Raw genomic sequence first — 23,010 nt, 5'->3', positions numbered from 1 at the left:
GGCCCATCTGGGGGCTGCGGCTCCTGCTACGCGCACTCCTGCAGCCATGGGGGGCAGTGTTCCTCCAGATCTGCTGGGGCCGGGGCTGCGCCGGGCTCCCCAGCGGAGGCAGGGCTGGGCCAGGCTGTGCTTGTGGTGGTGGTGTTGAAGGGGGGCTTCAGGTGGGGCTGGAGCCACCCCAGTATTTGCCATAGCCCCCCCAAATCCTTCCCCACCCTCAAGTGCTGCTGCTGCCTGCCCTGAGTGCAGCCCATCTCAGCCTCTGCAGGAAAGAGCTCAGCCCCAGCCTGCAGCAGCAGCCCACCCCATCCCATCCAGATCCAGGGGCACATGCCCTTCTAGGGCATGTGCAGTAACAGAGGAGCTGCCACCCCCTCCATGAGCCCCCCAAATGAGCCTCTCCTGGCTCTGTCCCATGCCCTGCCCCACCTATGCAGGACTTGCCTCAGCCCCACTCCCTCCCCCAACATGGCCTTTTCCCCTCCCCCCACCCCTTTCCCACAGACTTACCTGCTGGGGGTTGCGTGTGCGCACTCATTCCCCCCAAATAATTTTTTCTCCATCCACCTATGGTAACCCATCAGGATTATATCCAGTCTAAGATTAAGTGACCCAAACATTTCATTTCAGGTATTCCAGTCTAATAGATTTCATCATTGGATTTTTTTATTCATTATTGTTTTTAGTTTTGGGCCAAATATGACCATTTTATCCCATTATTATAGGCAGTGTCATCTGTTCTGCCTACAGTTAAGGTTGACTAAAATGCACTTCTGTGACAATATATTCAGTACATGGCTCCAGATTACTTCAGTTGCATATCTGAGTGCTCAATACTTCTGCAAATCTGCTCCCATACCTCGTACTGTATGCCCAGAAAATGAGGAACATGGGTAGTAACAGCCAGTGAATGTTTGGTTGAAGTGACTCATGGGACAACTCTGGCAAAGGCAGGGATAGAATCTGATTAATCAGGGTAACATTCAGTTTCCTTAATACCCTGGCTCGTTTAGCACTCACCTGCCAGCTTCTGCAATAAATAATACGTGTGGGTCTATAGGCAGACTTACTGCCCAACTCTGATTAAACTGCAAATTTCTGTCTTATGTTCTGAATGAGGTGGGGGAGCTGTAGCCAAATGGTATGAAGCCATGACATTTAATCCTCCATATCCATAATGCTTGTGGGTATGGATACCATTTTAATGTTACACAGGCAATCTGAAGTCTGCTATTCCCTAACAGTAAGTGCTCAGTTTTACAATGTTAACATAGTCACACTCCTTAGTGACTGCATACTTAAGTATATTTTGTATTGGAAGCAAACCACAAATGGATCCAAATAACTTCAGTATAAATACAGGCAGCAAAATTGGTCTTTGATATCATAAAGGACATCAGTAATGGAACAAAACTATTTTTAAACTTGTCAAATTATTGCTAAAAGGAATAGAGGGCTTTAAAGAAAGGTGTAAACTATGAATATTCCAGTTGCTGTTGAGTCCTTTTGGATAAATAGACTTTACCAGCTTTGTTGCTAAATGAGTTCTGTATGTTTGAGAGCAGTGTTTAAGAAATTGACTTTATTAGAAAATTCTGTCCTTTGCAGAAAGAGAGAATTCCCATTTCCTGTTTTAATATCATTTTTCCAGCTACATCAGAAGGTGGGACAGGAGATCAGGAAAGAATTTTGGAGTACTATTAGTATGTAGCTAGCTTTTCTAGCTTGTACTGCAGAAATGGAGCCCTTATCTCGTATTTTATAGAGTCTAACTAAATTGAAATTTTCTGTTGCCAATATGAGAAAATCTTATCAGCATTGTAATGTTTAACTCACATTTTGCAGCTCAGTATCTACTTTCTTCAAGTTATTTGAATTGCATTTTATTTGGAGGCATATGCCCAAAATTCTCTTATCAAATAAATTGAAACTTAAACCATGGGTCCTGCTTTACTAAAAATGTCAGGTGTGACGCATGGTAGCAAAGGAAATGTAAAGCAAGGGATGGATTGTAAGAAAACATTTTGGACAGCATTTTTTCATTTGAACAATCTTGAAATACTTTAGAAATACATAGTATGAAAACAAAAAAGGGGCATTCTTAATAGGCACAGCCAATGGGGAAAATAGGTTTTAACTAGAATTGGAGATAGAGCCAACATCATAAGGACTGCATTGGTGTTTGGTGTAGGATAACCCACCTTGCTGTTCCTCAGAGGCTGCATGATGATGATGATGATGAAGGATGGGAAAAAGAGAGAGCAAGAGTTCATAAACTAAAAAAAGAAAAAGAAATCTGTGAAAGATCTTACAGGTGCCATGATGTTTGTGTTTGGGGTGGGATTGATGTCTTGTTGGAAAGCAGAATCCTCAAATACTTAAATTAACACTTACTTTCTGCCTTGCAGAGCGCCTCCTTGGCACTGAGCCAGTTACTATGAGCTTGTTACAAAGTGATAACAGCTGCGGAGCCAGAGAACTGGAGAGTGGCTGCTGTGCAGCCATGGCCAGCACATGCAGCGCTGGAGCAAAAGAAGACAGTGCAAGTGTCAGCAGTGGGACTGGAAATGCACCAAATTCCTTCACGGAAGAGACCCAGGGATATGATGTGGAGTTTGATCCGCCCCTGGAAAGTAAATACGAGTGTCCTATCTGTTTGATGGCTCTTCGGGAACCAGTGCAGACACCATGTGGACACCGCTTTTGCAAAGGCTGCATTGTCAAATCAATAAGGTAAAGGAGTGCTTATGGTAATTGAATCTACAAAGAAAGTACATTTACCAATTTGAGTACAGCTGCTTAGGGGCAACTTAAGCACAACGCAACTTGTGAAGGCACATTACGTGTTTGTGTTGATGCTGCATAATGGATTATGACCTGTGAGAATCACCAAAAATACCCCAGAATTTTGTACTCGATCAATTATAGATGAGTAATATAGCTACATTAATGTATTTATATTGTAAATAGCAATCGTATTGATTTGTAAGGACTTCTTTGAGGTGACTTTGCTGGACTTTTTGAAGGGTTCTTGGCTGGAGTCTTCTCGGGAGTCTTGGCTGCAGATTTTTCTGGAGTCTTGTCTGTTTTCTTAAAGAAAGTGTCCAAGCAAGTTTGAACGGATGTTCTCCAGGGAGATGAGTGACACAGCAAACTTGCATCAGATCAAGCACTGTAAAGTCTAAACTGGTGTTGTAAAGTTGAAACAGGGTGTCAGTTTATAAATGTTGTAAGTTAAGGACTGCCTGTGCTGTATCATATGCAGAGCAGGTATATTTAGGTTGCTCCCTAAAACCACCTTTGCTTATAAATGCCAAACTTCAGCTGTTCAGGCCAAGTACCTGCCTCAAAATGAGCATATATTTTTTCTTTTTCCTTTGATAATTTTAGCATAAATAGTAGCTTCTTTTTCAGAACAAGGTTAGTGGAAAATAAGTTGTCAATCCATAGTTTAAATACAACTCTTTGGGTTCTGTTGTTGAGATGCTCTAGCGCCTTCCTGCTTAATAGTCTGATATATTCAAGGTGTTTTTCTCTGTGTTAAAGACAGCAAAGGTTTGAAATTTGGCTAAAAGATGGACAAACATAAAGGCTTCTGTAAATCTCTCTGGATGTGCACTGCAGAGATTTGTTCATCAGTTAAATTCTCCAGAGATTCTATCTGTGCTGATCATGCTCCAGGCCAAAGCTATGCAGGCCATTCACTGCAGTGGTTCTGGGTACCTGGAGACTACTATTATACTAGTTGCAGGAACAGCAGGTTTCCAGTTCTCCCCCTAATGATGTCCAGGCAGCAGGGAGTAAGCAAGGAGGCTGATCTGAGGAGAGTTACAGGGGATTACACTGATCCAAAGAGCTGGTAGAGGCTCTACCTGAAAAACCTGAGAGGGTGCAGAGGAACAGATGGGCTTGGCTAGGAAGAATGATGAGGAAGTTGGAGGTTATCCAACTACTAGACCACCCTTCTTTCAGAACCTAGAATCAACCTGTCAAACATGTGATATCACCCTGTAGCTCAGGAGCGAATTGTCCTCCTTTTATTTGTTAGAATCATAGAAAATTAGGGCTGTAAGGGACCTAAGGAGGTCATCTAGTCCAACCCTCTGCTCAAAGTAGGCCCATCCCCAGCTTTGTCCAGCTGGGTCTTAGAAACCTCCAAGGTTGGAGGTTCCACAAACTCTCTGGGTAACCTGTTCCTGTGTTTTACTACCCTTGTAGTGAGAACATTTTTTTTTTTTTCCTAATATCTAGCCTAAACTTCCCTTGCTGCAGCTTGAGACCATTGCTCATTGGTCTGTCATTTTCCCCCACTAAGAATAATCCAGTTTACTGTTTCTTAACCTGGGGATTACAACCCAAAAGTGGGTTGCAAGAATGTTTGCGACCCTTTCATACAAACTTTAAAAATGGATCAACACACTTTTTAAAAATGGATTCTGCTTTAAAAGAGAAAACCAGAAACCGTGGCTTTTCCCATGCAGGCTGGCAGAACTGCAGTCTACCAGGGGCTGCTTGGAGGCATGCCCCACACACCCGCCCCCCAACCTCGCACAGGGGGCCAGGGGTGGAAGGCGGTGGATGTTTACAAATGAGTCCCAGTACAAACAAGGATTAGAACCGCTGATCGAGCTGCTTGTTCCCTTCAAATAGAATTCTGCCATTTGGGCTTTAATCCAAAGGGTCCAACGCTGCTGACCCAGGTGGGACTCAATATGGTGCTACATGATGAAACCAATTTGTCTTAGTCTACTTTACAAAAAAAATTGGCCTTGGACATGGCATTCATAAAAGCGATATGGGTCACAGAGCTGTTCATTTGAAAGTAGAGAAACACCAGAATTGAGTTTAATGCAACCTTCCAATGTAATAGTTGTGAAAAAGTGTGCACATACCGTTTTCCCATAGGAACCTGTTTCACTTACAGCAAATGCTGTATAGTGCTGTTGATAAGCCTCTACCCTGTATTTTATTTCATCCTTATTGTTCAGTGTGTTGCCCACAAAATGCCTTATTTACTGCACATCATACAAACTCTTCTCTCAATATAAAATTTTATTCTCCGTGGTTTTTCTATGGCTGCCACTACTAATGTATAATGTACTAATACATTTATCTTCACAGTGCCCTTTTGAGTTGCATTAAATGAGGCAAGGGCCTGCAGAAATAAAAATCTGCACATATTTAAGTACTAGAACCAAATTAAGGTTGTACAGATAAAAGAAAATACCAGAACTGAGGTTAAGTGCTTGACTTTCCAACCTTAACTCTTTTATAATGTCGCTCTCTTACATAACTTCAAATATGTGCTTCTTCCTGTGTAATCTAACATGGGAGCAACTCTTAGTCTTTAAAACGAGACTTTAGCATTTCTATAGTAAGTCTGTGTAATATTAGTTGGATACATAGGAAACCAAGCCCCCTTGATATATTCCTACCAGACTTGCTTTGTGTACTGACACCAGTACCTATCCTCTGCTCACACGAACTTTGGGATTTTTATGATGAAATTTATGCAAAAAGTCAAAATTGTCTCTAGAGGACATAAGTTATTGGATCTTCCAAGCTGATAGCCTGGATGTTTGGTTATATGGAGCTTTAGAAATATCTTGGTCATCTAGCCAGTTCAAGAGAGAACTCTTTTATAAAAATACCCATCAGTAGGATTCTTCATCTTTCCTTTTGAGAGAATCTCCTAGTATGACCATCTTTTTTTAACTACTGTTTGTGACAATCTGCCAGTTCATAGAGATTTCCTATGGCAGTACTTAACGAGGAAGTAGGGGAGATGTGGTGTTCAAAACAACTACATTTTTCTGCCAAGTGGAGAAGCTTCCATTTTAAACCCCAGAGCCTGGGGAAACAGTTGCCTTTTCTTTTAACTGCAGTACAGATAGTCTGATAAGTGTCACCTATAAATGCTGTTAATAACTACAGGTTTTGATTCACAGCTGTGGAACTTCCTACTTCTGTCCTCTTTCAGTCTAGTATTCATTATTTCAGTGACTATAAAACACTTGCAGATGTGAGAAACTGTTGATCATTCCCATGATTTTCCAAGGGCTATCAGTAACTTTTTATTTCCTTCAGTCACATAGCCGAGACAGATTTCACATGGAGCGAGTATTAATGAAAGCAGAGAGTTTATAGTGCAGGTGTCCAACTCCTTCAGAGGAAAGTGCTGAATTCCTTGCTTAATTGTGATCCATAGGTTGGATTACACATGGTACCTACTGTTCACAGTGAGGAAGTAGGGACAATAAGAACCCCAGAAGGGGGAAATGACCATTGTGTAGTAACAAAATGTTCAGTAGACAGATGTTCAATGCAATTGTCACAAGCAGTGCTTAGTGTGGAAAATCTGCTCAACTTGAAAACTTCAATATCTACCTTTCTTTTCTCTTCCTTCCTGATCTCTCTTTCTTCCCTCTGCTTGTATGCATTAAAGTTGACACCAGATTGTCATCACTGAGCTTTAAAATTGATATTCCAGCAAGATTTAATAAGGAGCTAGTGAGTTCATATCTCTGAGTCACTGTTTCAAGGCACAAGCGAGTTCACACCTCTGAGTCATTGTTTCAGTCTGTTGGTAAACTTGGGTAGACCATGTTCCATTGGTTAGAACTGGTCCGTGTTTGGAAAACTGTCGTCATCCATGAGGTATCAAAAAATGTTAACTGAAATGTTAGGCTATGTCATGTAGGCTACACAGATAACATGGATGGGATCACAGTCAGCTAAGTTACTTCTTAAAAAGCTTTAGCCTTGTTGTAAGTAAAGGTAATAGCAGATGAGGTTGTGATCAGCAGTTGCAAGTTAACTGACTTTCTTAGGTGTCTGCTGGTGTTGGTTTTCAGCTTAGAGTAATTGCTTTTGCTTTGTTTTTGTTAACAAATTTTAGAAGTGAATCCCTAAACACAAATCCAATAACTAAAAAAAATAAGAACCCTATATCTCCTCTGGCCACAACATACATCAGGCTTGTAGTACATACCAAAAGTCAGAAAAATCTTTTTGCTAGGCCAGCAGAAGTATTACGTAGGAGGGTCTGAGTTCTGGAGTCATGCCCTTTATTGACACACCCACAAAAACTTTCTGTCCCGTTTCAGTTTGGGGAGACGAGCGCATTTTGGCTAATTAAAGGTGCTGTAATTTAATCTAAAGAGAGGCTATTTCTAATTGAACCAGTAGAGTTGGCTGAAAAGTGAGACTATCCTGATTACTCCAAATGTGGAGGTAATGCTAATAATATTAAGCAACCTGTAGTGCTGGGCAGTAGAAAAAACAGTGTCTGCAAACAATTCAGTTATCAGCTGAAAGGAAAAATGAGTCAAGCTGTTTGCCAACATTGTATCAGATGTAATGACCTTGCTCAGAAAGTATGTCTTAGACTGTGGCCAGAGGTAATTTCCAGGCACTTTAAAACGGAGCATTATGATGCAGCTATTACACTTGCATGCTCCTAGTACAAGTAAGCTACTCTATTTATTTGAATCCAGGATGAGGTTTTTTTCCCCATTCAACATAGAGGAAAAAAAAACCTGTCTTGGATTCAACTACAGGTGGGGGGCAGGAGAGCTGCTGCAGCTCCAGCTTTGGCCCCAACTCAGGATTGGAGTCAAAGCTGCAGCTGTTGCCTCTGTCCAGACCACCTGTCCGCCAACCTCTGCCCCATGCTGCCTTCCCACCCCACTACGACTTGCACTCCCCCCTACCTCCTTCCCATCCTCCCCACCTGCACCCTGCCATCTGTGCCCTGCCACTGCTTTCCCTATAACAGTGATAGGGGAGGGATGAATTTAAAATGATCCTCCAGTAATTTGATTCTAGACTTGGAAGATTATAACAAAATAATTGGCAGTGGAAGGGAGGGGGGAAAATCAAACTAGACCAAGTGTAACAATGCCATGCTGGAACAGCACCCTCCTCTCTCTCCCTTCCCCTCCCCCCTTGCCCATGTTCTGTTTAAAATGAAATTTTATGGGCAACTTTGGGGGTGGGAGGAGGGCTGCAGTTCTCACTAGTATAGCCTGTGGCTCTCACTAGTACAGCCCGTGACTACTTAGAAGTTGGACAGACCTATACTATAGCAACAATACTCGAACTTTTGAGAAGCTTATTATTTAGGAATCTGAATATTTAATACACACAATGTCCTCAAACAGTCTAAGAAGGGAGTAAATGCTTTTTGCCAGATTTCTTAAACTTACATAATTTTTTTTAAACATTTTTGGAGTAACTGTTTGAAGCAATAGCTTTTTACCATCCAAATAGACTAGTTCTCTTACTTTGCCTTCTTCCTTTATGCTTGTTGCATCCTTCCCAACCTACATACTCTGATAAGCATTTAAGATACAATGCACTTGATGACTTCGATTAAACAACAGCCTTGTTATTACACTTCTCAGACAAGCCGCCCCAAATGCTGTAGCATTGTGGGTCAGTTTTTTAGTGGTTCGGTGGTGGTGTGGCTTTCCTTTCCGCATCTGAATTTAGGTCACTAGTAAAGCTAGTTGAATGTTCTAAGAATACTTCCTAATGGATTTTTGCTCATGTTATGTGTAGAGACCTACCGAATTTGGGGTAGTTGCCTCCCAGTTTCGTGGTCTGAGCACAGTGCCAGTTGCTATTTTTGCAGCAGTGTGGCGGGCCCTCCATGCCTCTTACTGGACCAGGAGCCTTGAATGTCCTGGCCCTCTGGGGAGGGGTAGGACTTTCGGTGCCCTTTGGCCAGAGACATGCTTCTCCATGAAAATTCCCCCCACCCCCCATGCTTCAGGACACCAGGACTTTCTGCTATTTTCTGCTTATAGCTCTCCCCCCTTCCTCCACTGCTCCCAGCCCCCCCCCCCCCCCCACGCTGGCCTTTTTTGAAGTCCCTGTGCTTTTTCTCAGGGGGCCTACTGATTCTCATGGTTTCTGCAAAAATCACAAAATCGCAATTTCAGTAGGTCCCTAGTCATGTGCACCATCCAAGGTGATGTAACTTATCTTGTCGGGCAGTCATTTCTCAGAAAATCCACCAGACTTGAAAAACAAGAGGTTCAGATTAGTAGAGGAGTGTGTAAACTGAATTATGCAGGAAACTTGTGTGGTATCTTCCCAGTGTGAGTTTTTTTTTTCTTCTTTTTTTTCTCCTTGACATCCATGTTACATTCTTACTATGGTTTTTAAACACAATATACATTCCTGTAAATGCTTAGCATTTAGCTTGTCCTTGGCAGTCACTGATTAAAGAGTCATGTCTGGCTAAAATAGGCACGTGTGTATTATCCCCATTCTACAGTTGAGGCAGACCCCACTCCTCTGATTAATGTAAAAGTTAGAGACATAGATGTTGCTGCCTAGCATTAACTAACAATAAATTAAGCGTTAGCACAGTATAGCTTTTTACATCTGGAAACAGGCGGCTCACTTCTGAGGCCCTTCCCCACAAGTTGCCCATAAACTTCATTATAAACAGAGCATCGGCAGTGCATGACATTGCTATACCTGGTCTAACTGCTTTTTGCGTAAGAGGTCTGTTCAGTATTACAAGACGGCTCACTGTGTTGAGCAAGCTGTAAGATCTGAAATAGTATACCACTGCTTTGTTTTTCTGCTTGTTAAGGAGTACGAGAGCCTTTTGACAAGCCACCTCCTAAAAGCAAAACTCTCAAACAGGAAGTTCATAATCTCTTTCAAGCCTCAACTCTGCCCTACTTCCCCTAACAATAGTAGAGCTGCTGATCAGTGATTTCTTTATTCAGCAAGGAACAAAACCTTCATATCCTTTCCAGACCCCTAGGTCAGTAGTTCTCAACCTTTTTAGACTTGAGGCATCCCTTGTTCGATTTGAGGCACTCCTCAGAAGTGCCTGCTCATTGTTTTCACTCATTTTTTGGCTACGGAAAAATAATACAACATTTTTTCTGTTACAAACATCTTGGACCACAACAGGTCAGAATACTTTTAACACTATAGACTCCTATTTGAAGTCTCAGGATTTATCTTGTGAATTTTGTGTGCGTGCCTGACATTACATGGCACCTGTGAGAGGATCTAAAGGTACCCCTTTAGCATCCATGGTAAGAACCACTGCAGTAGGTCTCTGCTAGCAAGAATGTGAGAACTAAGACAATGGTATGGCCTTTGATCTTTGAACCACACATGCTCCTTGTCTTTAACCCAGTCATGTGCAACTGTGTGTGTTGTTATAGTAGCAGTATCTTTTAGTAGTATTACACTTCAGAAGCATTGATCACAATTGGCTATTTTACACATGTGTTTAGTTTATTCTTTGCTTACTCTTGGCTATTTAACTATATTACTTGTAAACGTGCTTAATTTATTCTTTAAATATGACAGTAGTTTCTCACTGATGTGTAAGAGGATTTTAAAATAAGGGCAAGAGAAGAATTATGAAATCTGCTGTTCTTTTACTTTATACAAAAATACCCTTTGTCCTCCTCTTATGGTAGAGATGCAGGTCACAAATGTCCAGTAGACAATGAAATTCTACTTGAAAATCAACTTTTCCCTGACAACTTTGCAAAGAGGGAAATCCTCTCGCTAACAGTGAGATGTCCCAACAAAGGGTGCCGTTTGAAGATGGAGCTGAGACATCTAGAGGTAGGAATCATTTTATAAATACAGATAAAGTGGTTTCTATTTCTAAAAGTTTCTTAAAATCCCTAAATGACTTCAGTTAAGCAATTTTCATCCTACTGATTTGTTGTTCAAATCCATTGCTGATTTTATTCAAGTCTGCTACTGTTTCTTTGAAAGTGGTTGATCTAAGTTTAAGTGACCCAAGTGTGTTTGGCATAGCTTATAGGCAATACTTTTTGCTACATAAATAATACTACTCTCTTAAGCACTCTGGTTGCAAGGTAGACTGTCTCTTGTGAGAGATGATTTTGATCAAGTTTTATCACGCATGTGGCAGTTTTCTATCTACAGGGTGCATCTACACGTGTAGTTAATATGATGCAATAAACTCCAGCACAGTTCACACTGGAGTCTACTGCTCCTGGGTGCAGCATTTACATGTATGCTAAGGACTACAGCATGTTGAGCCAGGTCATAACAGCCCCAGTTGGCAGAGAGGAGTCACTCACCTGCCAATCCAGGACTTGCTCCAATCTGACTTAACAAGATGCAGAGGGGCTGCTTGGGGCCACTGAAGCACCCTCGTGCCCCAACCAACCCCATCAACATCTACACGTGCATTGCAGTGCACTAAACAATGCCGCCATAGGATTGTACTTGTGTTGACAAATACTGACCTATGGCACCGTTGATTAGCTTATTGTTCCCTAACAGGGATTCACTGTAGATGCTGAGACTACTGTGGAGCTAATTAGTCAGCTGCTCAGTAAATGTCTTGTGTAGATGCACCCTCAGCATCCAAAATATCTGCTAGCAGCAATTTGCAACAGCTAAAATAATGGATGATTTTTTTTTTTAAATAATTCTTGAAGTTTGATAAACAGTGGCTTACGTAGTAATTATTTTATTGATTTGTATAAGTCCAGTGTTGAAACACTGTCTAGTCTTTTCAAACCCTAATTCTATTACCGTTTCCCTTCCTCCCCATTCTCCTCCCTTCCCCCCCTCCCCCCCCAAATGCTGGCTGTCATTAAAGTCAGTGGTGCCCTGCCAATGTGTATAAGTGTCTGTGTAGACCAGTCACTCTGTGGGCTGGTTGGGCAACAAAGAAAGGCCTAAAAGTGCTTTTCTATTATTTTCAAGGCTAATTAGAATGTGGTACCTGAATTTTTCATTTTGTTTTTAATACTATGTCCTCTTATTGCTGTTATATAGGAGCATCAGTTGCAGTGTAACTTCTCATGTGTGGAATGCCCGCAGTGCCTGGGCTCCTTCCAGAAGAATCAGATGAAAGAGCACATGACACAGGAATGTCCACGGCGGAAAGTCTGCTGTCCCAACTGTGCCACATCTATGGCTTATGAAGATAAAGAGGTGAGGATGGAATCAGTAAGGGATGTTTTTTAGTTTGCTTCAGAAAGAAAGCAGTTTCTTCTGCTGTGCTTACCATACAAAAGTTGTGGGCTCCTAATTGTCTTTAGGTGTTTGTACACATCGTGTTTTTTGCCCTTTCTTGCAGTGCAGTGGCATAACTTTGCACAAGCAGGTTTTCCAGTTGCTTTAAAAGTCTTTCTAGTGCATTAAACTGAAACCCCTTGGACATAGTTTAGTATGGTTTGCTGCGAATTAAAGCATTGTGTCCATGGATTTGTTGTGTGCAAATGCAAAGGCAATGAAAGACATGTAACGAGCCTCTTCGTCCACCAGGTGGTGATGTGGCTTTTTTGAAGTCCACCTCTTTGAATTACTGCCACTTCTTTTTTTTCTTGTGCCATGTACCAGCTCCCTGCTCCCACAGCTGCATAGCAGAGCCCAGGGTGAGGGTCCCTGGGCCAGGGAGGCAGCACAGGGCCATCCTACTCTCCTGCAGCGCCAATCAGGAACTGGGCTTAATTTGTTTGAAAATCTAATATGCACAAACTCTGATACGATGGTCCAAAATAAACAAGTTTAAATTTTATAAACCTATTTAAATTAATATGGATTAAACCCCATCATGAGTACAGGCGCCCTTCAAGGGTAGGTTAAAGAGTAGCCTTCTTTTGAAAAGGGTCATACTTATCTCACCATTCTTGGGGACTGTACAGTGCATAGATAGGTAAAAGTGTTTGCCTAAAAAGAAATCATCAACTTTTTTTTTTTTCAGCTTTACTAGGAGTTGCAACAATGTCACTATCCTACAGCAACCTTTTTAAAAAGACCTGAAATAACCAAAAGGCAAAAATCCTGATAGATATGTTTTCTTTTCCTGCGCTCACTCATGCACGCATGCTCACTCATGGCCTCGCTCTGTCTGCTCAAAATAAGCATGGTGCTGAGGGAGCTGTTCACCCATCTATAGATTTATCCTTAGCGTAAGAGACTAGAAATAGTTCTGTGTTATGTTCCTAGCTCTAAATCTAATGTTGGTGATCTAGGACACATTACCATTTTGGGGATCCAATTTCCTTACTTGTAAATGGGCCTGGCATTTTAGCCTTTTTGAAAAAAACAGATTTGAATGGAAGCTGCTATGTAAATGAATGTTATCACATTTGTGGTGTTTGTTGAGTAGTAAGACTTTTTTTTTATTAATTTAAAAACTAATTCTAATACAAGAACAGAATAAACCCCTGAAAGTGTGGATACTTGTATATTCAGGGAGAAGAAAATGAGGAAGGAAATCTGTTCAGTACCTTCCTATTTCCTGATTTAAAACTACCAAAATATAAAGCTTGCTTAAAAAACAATCAAGAATTGGTCATCTAGAGTACAGGGTACTCAGTAACAAATTCTTTTTAACTTTCTGTGTTTAACTAATTGGTTCTTATCTTCTTTCTCACCTCTTCAACAACTGAAGCATCATGAACAGCACTGTCCACTGGCAAATGTGTTTTGTGAATATTGTAATACTGTGCTCATTAGAGAACAGGTAAGTGGCTGTCTTTCTCCATATGTCCGTATTGACTCGGGAAGCAGTCCAAATATGAAATAAATACCTTAATGTCAAATGGAGGTAATGGCAAGAAACAGCCTATTAATTGGAAATGATTTAAGATTTTTACTTTCCCATTTAAATTTCTGACTTTATTATAGGTCAAATTGTTTGTGCATGTAAGTGTAACACCACTTTTGTTTGAAATTCAAGGAAAATGTAAATGTTGTGTTTTGGCAGCAAATTATGCTGTTCAGAAATCCTTCCTCCTGACAAGGCTAGTGAGTGTATTAATATTCAGGCCTGGCAATAATGGCAACAGAGTGAAGTGAAACAGGAATCCAAGTAGACCTTCATTTATCTACTGTTTATGGTTAAACCTGGAAGGACCAGTTGCTTCAAGGCTATAATAAGTCCTGCTGTCATGTGTGCGTTTTTGGCATTTGTACACATGCACGCACCACAGTGGCGAGTGCTTTGAGAAAGCACCTGGCGCTGTGATGCCTGCAGTTATATATGTAGTCATGTGCACGCCACCACTGAGAAAATGGTGGTAGAGCACTCTTGAACTAAAATATATCAGAGGCACTTGCATTCAAAAGCACACCGTCCCCACTTTCTGCACACTGACGTGCATTTCACCACTTATACAACTTGCACCACAGCACAGTGCACATCAGCTTGCGTGTGGAGCAGACTCAATTAATCCCTGCACAAAAATGTATGTGTTTGAATGCCCATTGTGTAGAAAGTGTTCATTGTCACTGTCATTGAAAATCTTCTGTCAGACCTTCTTGGTCAGCAGTTCATGCAAACAGTGACTAAGATGCAAGCTGGTATATGATAATGATTACCCTGTACTGTTAAAATCTCGTAAAGGATAGCCACCTGTTCAGGTTTTGATTCATGTTATCAGTTGCAAGAGTGTTCCACCAGTTGTCAGAAAGCTACGAGAGGGGCAAATACAATCCTAGGCATAACCTGAAAGAATTTGGCTTGCTTAGGCTTTTAGAATAGAGATTGAGAGAGGAGATGTTTGCTTTCTGTATATGTATCAGGGATGAATACAAGAGAGGAAGAGAAAGTATTTAAGCTAAAGAACAGTGCTGGCATAAAAACCATGTCTGTTAACTGACTGGGAATAAATTTATGTTTGGAATTATGAGGAATGAGATTTTGGAACAGTATTTCCATAAAAGGACTGGAGTAAAAATACCTAGCTAATTTGAAGGTGGAACTTTATCAGTTTATGAAAAGGGTTATAATGTTATGATGCTCTAGCCTAGGGGTGTCCAAACTTTTTGAATGTAGGGCCGGATCATGAATATTTTATCACCCAGAAGGCCAGCGAGCTACATTCAAAGACCGCACAAGAAGCAGTATCACCTCAGGAAGTGATGTCGCATGACCTTTGACACCAGTGAGGTTGCAGGAAGTGAAAATGAAATGTGGCTTAAAATCCAAATAAAAACAATATAAAAGCAACAATGAAACAATACCAAACACTTGACTAAAATAAACACTTCCGCTTCTACTCGCTTCTCAATGAATGAAAGAAGGAAGCGTAATGCAAGTCGACAGATCAGATGTGGAAAAGATATCAGCCAGAGTGGAAACTAATCAAAGCAACAAAATATGGGCATTTTTGAGAATAATCTTCAAGAAGATTTACTTTTATTGAATTAATAACTTGTTAGTAACACATCTTTAACAAGCAGTAGCAAGTTGAACCCCCAATCCTGCACAAAGAGAAATGGAAGCAAACACAATATGAACACTGGACAGTATTTTTACAAAGATTTTTACCTGCTCCAAATTTACGTTGGAGCCCAGATAATTCATGCTCTATTCTTGAGCATATTGTTCAGTCTTAAACGAGCATACAGCACAGTTGCAGGGGGCTTAACCACAGCTTTCCCCCCCTGTGCAGCCCAGGCAGCCCATCCCGTCCCCTATCAAGCAGTGGCTTCCCCATGTGCTGCTGCACTTCCCCCTACCTGCGCCAGCTGGTCCCAAAAGACAGGAGGCTCCACCATCGCTTCTGCTGGCCAGTGCCGACACAGCCGGATGTGCCCAGCAGCACGTGGGAAGCTAGCGTCAGCCGCATGCTGCTGTGGATGGGATGGGCCCAGCCAGGTTGGCACCAGCCAGGAAAAGCAGCATGCAGCTGAAGCCGGCTCCCCACATGCTGCTGGGGATGGGAGGAGGCTGGCCAGGTTGGCACCAGCCAGCAGAAGCAGCGGCAGAGCCGTGTGCCACTTGGGACTGATCTGCGCAGGTAGGGGGAAAGTGCAGCTGAGCCCCTACTGCCCCAGCTCATCCTGTCCCGAGAGGCACATGATTACTTCTCTTCCCACACGTACCGCGTCAGCTGTCAAGCTGATGCCGTGTATGTGGGAACCTTGTCCCTTCCCCAGCCCTTCGACAGCCATTAGGAATCTACTGAGGGGTTGAGGGAGGAACAAGGGGTGGGAACGAAAGTAAACAGTGTTTACTTTTCATTTCCCGTTGCAGCACCTTGGGCCTTGGAAAATGCCTTGGCGGTCACATGGCAGCCCATAGACCGTATGTTGGACAAGCCTGATCTAGCCTGAAACTGGATTCATTAACCCAGGAGATGCCTCCTAGTCGCATGTACTTAGTTGACATGTGGGTACTTCCACATGTCAGCTAAGGTAATCATATCTTTTCTGATATTAGAAAACTTTGATCTGAAGAAAATATAAGATTTTTAATGTGAGGTATTTTAACCTTAACTCTGACTTTGTTTTTAGATGCCAAATCATTATGATAATGACTGTCCTACAGCCCCAGTACCGTGTACTTACAGTGCCTTTGGATGTCCTGAAAAGGTAGGTCTATTCTTATTCCGCAGATGCAAGGAGCACGTTGCTCTCTTACCTGATGCTAGGTACAGTTGATCTTGGCTTGATTTTGAGTGGCATTGTGGAAAGGACCAAGTGGTGGCCTGACTTTGCTCCTGTAGAAATCAGTAAGGGCAGGGTAGGAACATTGACAGAAGGTTTTTGAGTGCTAAGTTGTGGTGATTTTTTTTTTTTCCTCACCTGTGTTGATTCATAAGTATATTTTGTACTTGTACAACTCCTGAAATATAAGGGAAAGAGAAATTTAATGATGTGAATCGCATCTCCATGATCCCCAAATTATTTTATTTCATTTTTGTGAAAATACTAATTTGCTAAAATATTCCCATGTTCTGTGGTCACCTTGCCTCCTTTTAATCATGTAATTTTTCTCTTCACCTTGCTGCTCCCTAGCTTTTTTGAGCATCTTCATATTTGGGTTTCCCATTACAGCAGTGCCATGTAGGGACTGTAGTGCTGCAGTATAAGAAAATATTAAATCCATTTGTCTGAAGGAGAAAAAATCACCAGCACACTTACAGGCTAGGGGAGGACCTTCTTAGCAGCACAGCAGCGGAAAGGGATCTCTGAGTCATTGTTGACACCAAGATGAACATAAGTCGTCAGTGTGACAAAGCAGTCAGTAAAGCTAACCATGCTTTATCATAGATTAGCAGGTGCATGACAAACAGGTCCAGGGAGGTGATACTTCCCCTCTATGCGGCATTGGTCAGGCCACAGCTGGAGTACTGCGTCCAGTTTTGAGTGCCACGCTTCAAGAGGCATGTGGACAACCTCGAAGGTTCAGAGGTTGTATGGTTAGAGGCCTGCAGGCAGAGTCCTACAAGGAGAGGTTGAGGGCCCTGGATCTCTTCAGCCTCCTCAAGAGAAGGCTGAGAGGTGATCTTGTGGCCACCTACACATTCATCGGGGGAGGGGGCAGCAGCAAGGAATAGGAGGTGCTCTGTTTACCAAGGCACCCCTTGGAGTAACTAGGAACAATAGCCACAAACTGACAGAGAGCAGATTTAGGTTAGACATCAGGAAGAACTTCTTTATGGTAAGGGTTGCCAGGATCTGGAATAAGCTTCAAAGGGAGGTGTTGCTCTCCCTTACCTTGGGGGTCTTTAAGAGGAAGTTAGACATGCACCTGGCTAAGGTAATCTAACCCCAGCACTCTTTCCTACCCAGGGTGCAGGGGGTCAGACTTGATCTTCTGATATCCCTTGCACCCCAAACATCTATCAGTTCTGCAACTTGTCTTCAGTTTCATTGCATCTGATAGTACTGACCACATTCCTATTATGTACAGCTGTTTGGTTTTTTTAAGCCAAATATTTGTGATTCAGTTGCATGAAATGTTGCCAATTCTTGTTATGTTCATAATGTCACATCTCTTTAAACTCTAGATGCAGAGAAATGAATTGGCACGCCACATGCAGGAATTTACTCAGGTTCACATGAGAATGATGGCTCAGACTCTCCTAAGTATCAGCGTGACTGCCGCAGTTCCTGTATCCTTCTCCAATGGCCCATCCTTTGAGCCAGGCCTCTTCTCCCACCCTTCGTCTTCCCCATATGAGTGCAACCCGGAAGTAGAGAACTTCAAGGAGACAATTCAGCAGTTGGAAGGTCGCTTGGTAAGACAAGATCACCAAATCAGAGAGCTGATTGCTAAAATGGAAACTCAGAGTAGTAACATGGTTGAGCTCAAACGTACTATCAGAAACCTAGAGGGGAAAATTGCTGAAATGGAGGCACAGCAATGTAATGGCATTTATATCTGGAAGATTGAGAATTTCTCTTCACTTCTGAAAGCCCAAGAAGAAGAAAGGCCTGTTGTGACACACAGCCCTGGCTTCTACACTGGAAAACCTGGCTACAAACTCTGTTTGCGTCTGCATATCCAGTTACCAAATGCTCAGCGTTGTGCTAACTTTATATCCCTTTTTGTCCATACTATGCAAGGGGAATATGATAGCTACCTGCCTTGGCCGTTCCAGGGCACCATACGGCTTTCTATTCTGGATCAGTCTGAAGGACCTGAAAGGCTGAATCATGAAGAAGTAATGGAAGCCAAACCTGAGCTGCTAGCCTTCCAGAGACCAACAGTCCACCGCAACCCAAAGGGTTTTGGTTACGTGACTTTCATGCACCTGCAAGCTCTGAAACAAAGAACCTTTGTAAAAGATGATACCCTTCTTGTGCGCTGTGAAGTTGTAACACGATTAGATTTTAACAGTCTCCGGAAGGAGGGATTTCAGCCTCGTAGTACTGATGGTGTAGTGTAGTCTGTACTTTAACCAGAAGAATCCTGCTTCCCTTCCACAACAGACTATAGGGACAAAATGTACGGTCAAAGAGATTTTCCGGTAATGTAAAAAAATTTCATGAGAAGACCTTATGACTGAAACAGCGTGTCTCTACAGAACAGTATGGTTGTTTTTTGACTCAATAGGACCTGTTTGACTTTGGTATAAGATTTCATTCCCACTACCCTCTTCATATGTTGTGTGTGTAAATACTCATAATTGTTCTTTATTAACCTATTAAGCTAACTGAATGGAGCAAGGATACATTTTCAAACTTAAAACTTCTGCAGAGGAATTTCATTAAAATGCTTTTTGCCATGAGGAAAATGGGTCTGCTTGGCTGGTGGTGGTGATAGTAGATGTACTTGTTCCTAGATGCCTAAGTGATACACTTTACATATACAGCCTATAGAGAGCGTCCTAAACTATTAAAGCCAGCCCTGTTTTGCTACAGACCTCAAGAGAGATTTTACCATGGAGTACAAACAGTTTCTAAATTGACATAAAATCTAAATGGCAAGAATAAAGGAAGGAAGCTGAAGTTTCAGCCTTTATAGTTTAGCAAGGGAATTGACTATGCTTTTCTTGGAATCTGGGGTGCAGTTAGTATTTGGCCCACACAGCATCTAGGTAAGACGAGAGAGATTTGCCTTCTCCATTCCTGGAAAATACCATTTAAAGTGTTTGGTGTAGATGCTTGGATTTCTGAGAAGCATTCTTATGCAGTACTGCCCTGGAGAAGAATAAGTGATTCTTGTTTCTGGTGGATGTTCTGAGCTCACTGAAGATATATCTGTAGAAAACAAGACTTTCAGACTTCCCTATAAGTCTCTTAGCCTTTTGTTAATTAGTTAATTTTGTCAGTCTTTTGTAAAAACATGGCTGACGTTCTTGTTCCAAGCTACTTTAAAGTGCTGATGGACAGGTTGGCTCACTAGGACTATAGGCCATTTTTCTGTGGTGTTAGGAGCTCATCCTAATGCCAAATGTGTTGTGTTTTGACTTGATGCATGAATGAAGAGGAGGGAGCTATATACTGAGTGGTTTACATTTTTTTTTTCTTTTGATCACACATGACATGCACCCAATTTAAACCAAAGACCTAAAATCATTCCTATGCAGGTGGCACGAAGTGCCTTAGTGAACATGTAATGGCTGGTTCATTCACTAGTTCTCAGCATATAGTTGCCCATTCAACAAGTAACAGTTGCATTTGACTCTGATTATACAGTGTTCCTGGGCGTAGTATCCAAGTCCTACTCGCTTCCCAAAAAAGAGGAGGTTTGTAGTCTCCTAATACTACTGTGTGGGGAAGCTTACTTGTTCACAAAATAAACTACCAAATTCTGGCTTCCATAGTAAAACATTTCATAAACACTAAGTTAATTAAAAGTCCCGAGATTTTTAAGGAAGTGTCCATTATCTAGGTTCAGTACTGATTTTCCTGAATCCTGTATAAATTATTTATCTTAAGCAGTCAACGTTTTTAAGTTCTCTGGTGCTAATGGAGTTTAACATTTTACAGAAACTTACCAGTTTCATAGTCTTAGTCTTGTTATCCATACATGCTTCTATAGGTTTAAGAAGAAAAACCCAAAAAACCCTTTTCTTTTCTTCTGAAGGCTGTGTAAACTGTTAGACAATATAAGGCAAAAGACAGACCTAAACTGCACCCAAACCTATATCTCCAATCAGCTCAGGATATACTTTTCCAAGTGCAGTCTGACCCAGTCACTCTTTGTGCAGATCCTGATAAGGGTAAGCTAAATATTGGGTCTTTTCTAAGCAACCCCCCACAAAAAGCCCACACTGGAAAGGAAGGTCAGTTAACGTACAATAACCCCAGTAGGGTAAGACGCACTATATTATCACAACTTATTTTTTGCCTGTTTGTCTAAGATCAGAATTGTGAAATGCCCTGGCAGAGCACTGAGTTCATGGTGTCTCAATGAAGTAAAACATGCTAGTAATTGGAGCCTACCAGTGGTAGGGGAACACTGGTGTAGCCACTCGGTGGCTGTACTCTTCAAACATAGACACTCTTGACAATGGGGGAATGCTGGTGACTTGTTTGAGTTGGTATTGAAGGGAGTGTGCTATTTAACTGTGTTTGTTTGTTTGTTATTTATGTAGGGGCCTCTTGTGTTCAAAAGGATGACCTCCCATTTTGAATCCCTTTTAAGAAGTTTGGCCGGGTAGAGTAATCGTGCCAAACTAGATAGATAGTATGTAAAGCAGCTGCATTATCACTTGCACAGTATTTTAAGACATATTAGTTCTCTCCTCTTAGAGCTGTCCTCCATGTCCCAGTACAGATTTCTCTCCCTTTTCCCAGCTATCATTTATAGAGTCATATATTTTTGGAGATGGGGAGAGAGGAAAATTTCGAACAGATTTTTGGTACCTTGTCCTTCCATTTTCCCCTCTGTTTGATAACCTTAGCTGTAATTTAAAGTATCAATGCCTGTGCCTCTTATTATAGTGGTCTTTATGGAGTTTGTTTAACACATCTATGAGTTCATAATCCATGGTCTTTAAAGTCTCCTTGCACTATCCTTTTAAATCTGGTGAGACAGTCTTACAAAAGTTCCTGTATTTACAAGTATAATAAGCTGATTTTTAAAATATTCTACTTTTTGACATAATTAAAATACAACTTGGTGATAGTTCTCTTAAATATGTAAGATTTTATTATTTAAATTGGAATAGGATTGTAAATGACAAAGCATAATAGAAGTAGGAAATATGGTGCGTGTGACGCATTATACTCTGCCTGTGGATCATTAACACTAGCTGCTGGTATTGTACTTTCTGCGTATTTAAAGTTTCTAATGTAGAGTTTGAACTCGGTACAGGACTGATGCAACCACAAAGAAAGCCTACATGGGAGACATTCAGAGCTGATACCCTTAAACATTGGTCAGATTACTTCTTTTAATCATCCTTAGTTGCTAATACAGAATTAACTCATCCGATTGACTTTTACAAATGCTCTAGCTGCAGTTCTAGAATTGTTTTTGCATGTCACGCGTGAGAATGTAAGTTCAGTTTGTGGAACGAAATGAATACAATTTAAGTGCTAGACTACTGAGTTGCCATCTCAGATATGTCTTGATTGTGAAATGTTAATTTAACTGTTTTGAAGTTGTTATTGTTGAAGAAGTGAGAACTCCGTGCTGAGGTATATAGTGTTTAAGTGTAACTGCTCCACCCTACCAGTCTAATTTTTCTTTTGAGAAATCATTTATGCTGTGATTAATAGAATCAAACATGAGAGATCCAGGACCAGAAGCAAAAGAGCTTGTGCACCGCAACTGCCACAAACTTCTAAAAAATTCTGAAATAAAGCTCATCTAAACCAAATGTGAAGCAACGTGTTCACTGCCCTAGTTTGCAGCTTCACACTTTGTTGCACAATGTCAATGTAGGCTTAGTACACAGTGTTCTCTATTTATGATTATCATGCCATTTTACAGTATTGTAAATACATCAGATCTTATGATTTTAGAAGCAGGTTTTAATTTCCTTTTCCTTTAAATGTCTGTTGTCTCTCTGGAGACCTGAAGTATATTTATAAATTCAAACAGCCTTAATGTGTGTTACATGCGTGTGCTTGCCACGTTGCTGCTGTCTGCATTTTCCGGTATAATGTATTGCAAGTGCAGCTTTCTTTTTGCCCCTCAAGGTGTCGCCCTGCAGGGCGGGAAGTAGTGGAGTTACCACTGCTATATATGTGTATATATGGTCATATCTGTAAGATGGAAAGACTCATTCCATTAGCTGCCTATAAACCCAATGGTCCTATTTCCTGAGGGATTTAAATTTGGTATTAAATAAAATGAGGGTAGCCTTTTGGTTTTGATTTTATTACATACTCTTTATCATAAAGTATACTGATACTCCGGTGCAAAACAATGGTTGGTGTTATGATCTGACATGTTTGAATGCAAATCATTATGTATGTGCTTCTGGTTTCCTAGAAGTGTTGATAGATTGATGTTTAATATATTTTATAACTAATGCACAGCCATATTTCTGACCAATATTTTTAAATAAACTAATTAAACTTTTGCAGTAGAAGTTGCATTTATATTCATACCTAAGACTACCTAGAGGAATTACTAGTTAAAGGATCTAGAATGAATTAGCATAGTAGTCTCCAAACTTGTGGATTGCAAAGCTCTTAAGGACTGGCTCGCTCGTATGGTGCATGATCTTCTTGATTACAACTATCAAAATCAAAAGATGCTGAAAAATAAATTTGAATAACCAGTGTCAGTAATTACCATAAACTAGTGGACTGAATTTGTCATCAGTGAGAGAAGAGGTGGTA

The 23,010-nt window shown here is 41.2% G+C and overlaps 1 protein-coding gene across 3 annotated transcripts in view; it reads left to right on the top strand.

The window, feature by feature from the left end:
• Positions 1-22,748, top strand: part of TRAF6 (TNF receptor associated factor 6) — a 35,764-nt gene extending 13,016 nt beyond the window's left edge. For all 3 annotated transcript variants that reach the window (XM_090032951.1, XM_090032954.1, XM_090032953.1), the window contains 6 exons: positions 2,409-2,733; positions 10,458-10,608; positions 11,803-11,961; positions 13,427-13,498; positions 16,276-16,353; positions 17,775-22,748. In XM_090032951.1, coding sequence (XP_089889077.1) covers positions 2,438-2,733; positions 10,458-10,608; positions 11,803-11,961; positions 13,427-13,498; positions 16,276-16,353; positions 17,775-18,656 — 1,638 coding nt within the window. In that variant the 5' untranslated portion in view covers positions 2,409-2,437 and the 3' untranslated portion in view covers positions 18,657-22,748. The remainder of the gene's footprint in view (positions 1-2,408; positions 2,734-10,457; positions 10,609-11,802; positions 11,962-13,426; positions 13,499-16,275; positions 16,354-17,774) is intronic.
• Positions 22,749-23,010: the final 262 nt, after the last annotated feature.

This window comes from Crocodylus siamensis, chromosome 2 (assembly GCF_052110815.1).
Source record: "Crocodylus siamensis isolate JL-2025a chromosome 2, ASM5211081v1, whole genome shotgun sequence".
In the NCBI taxonomy this organism is placed as follows: Eukaryota; Metazoa; Chordata; order Crocodylia; family Crocodylidae; genus Crocodylus; species Crocodylus siamensis.
The sequence above is the reverse complement of the archived record's forward strand: the minus strand, read 5'-3'. Positions and strand labels throughout refer to the sequence as shown.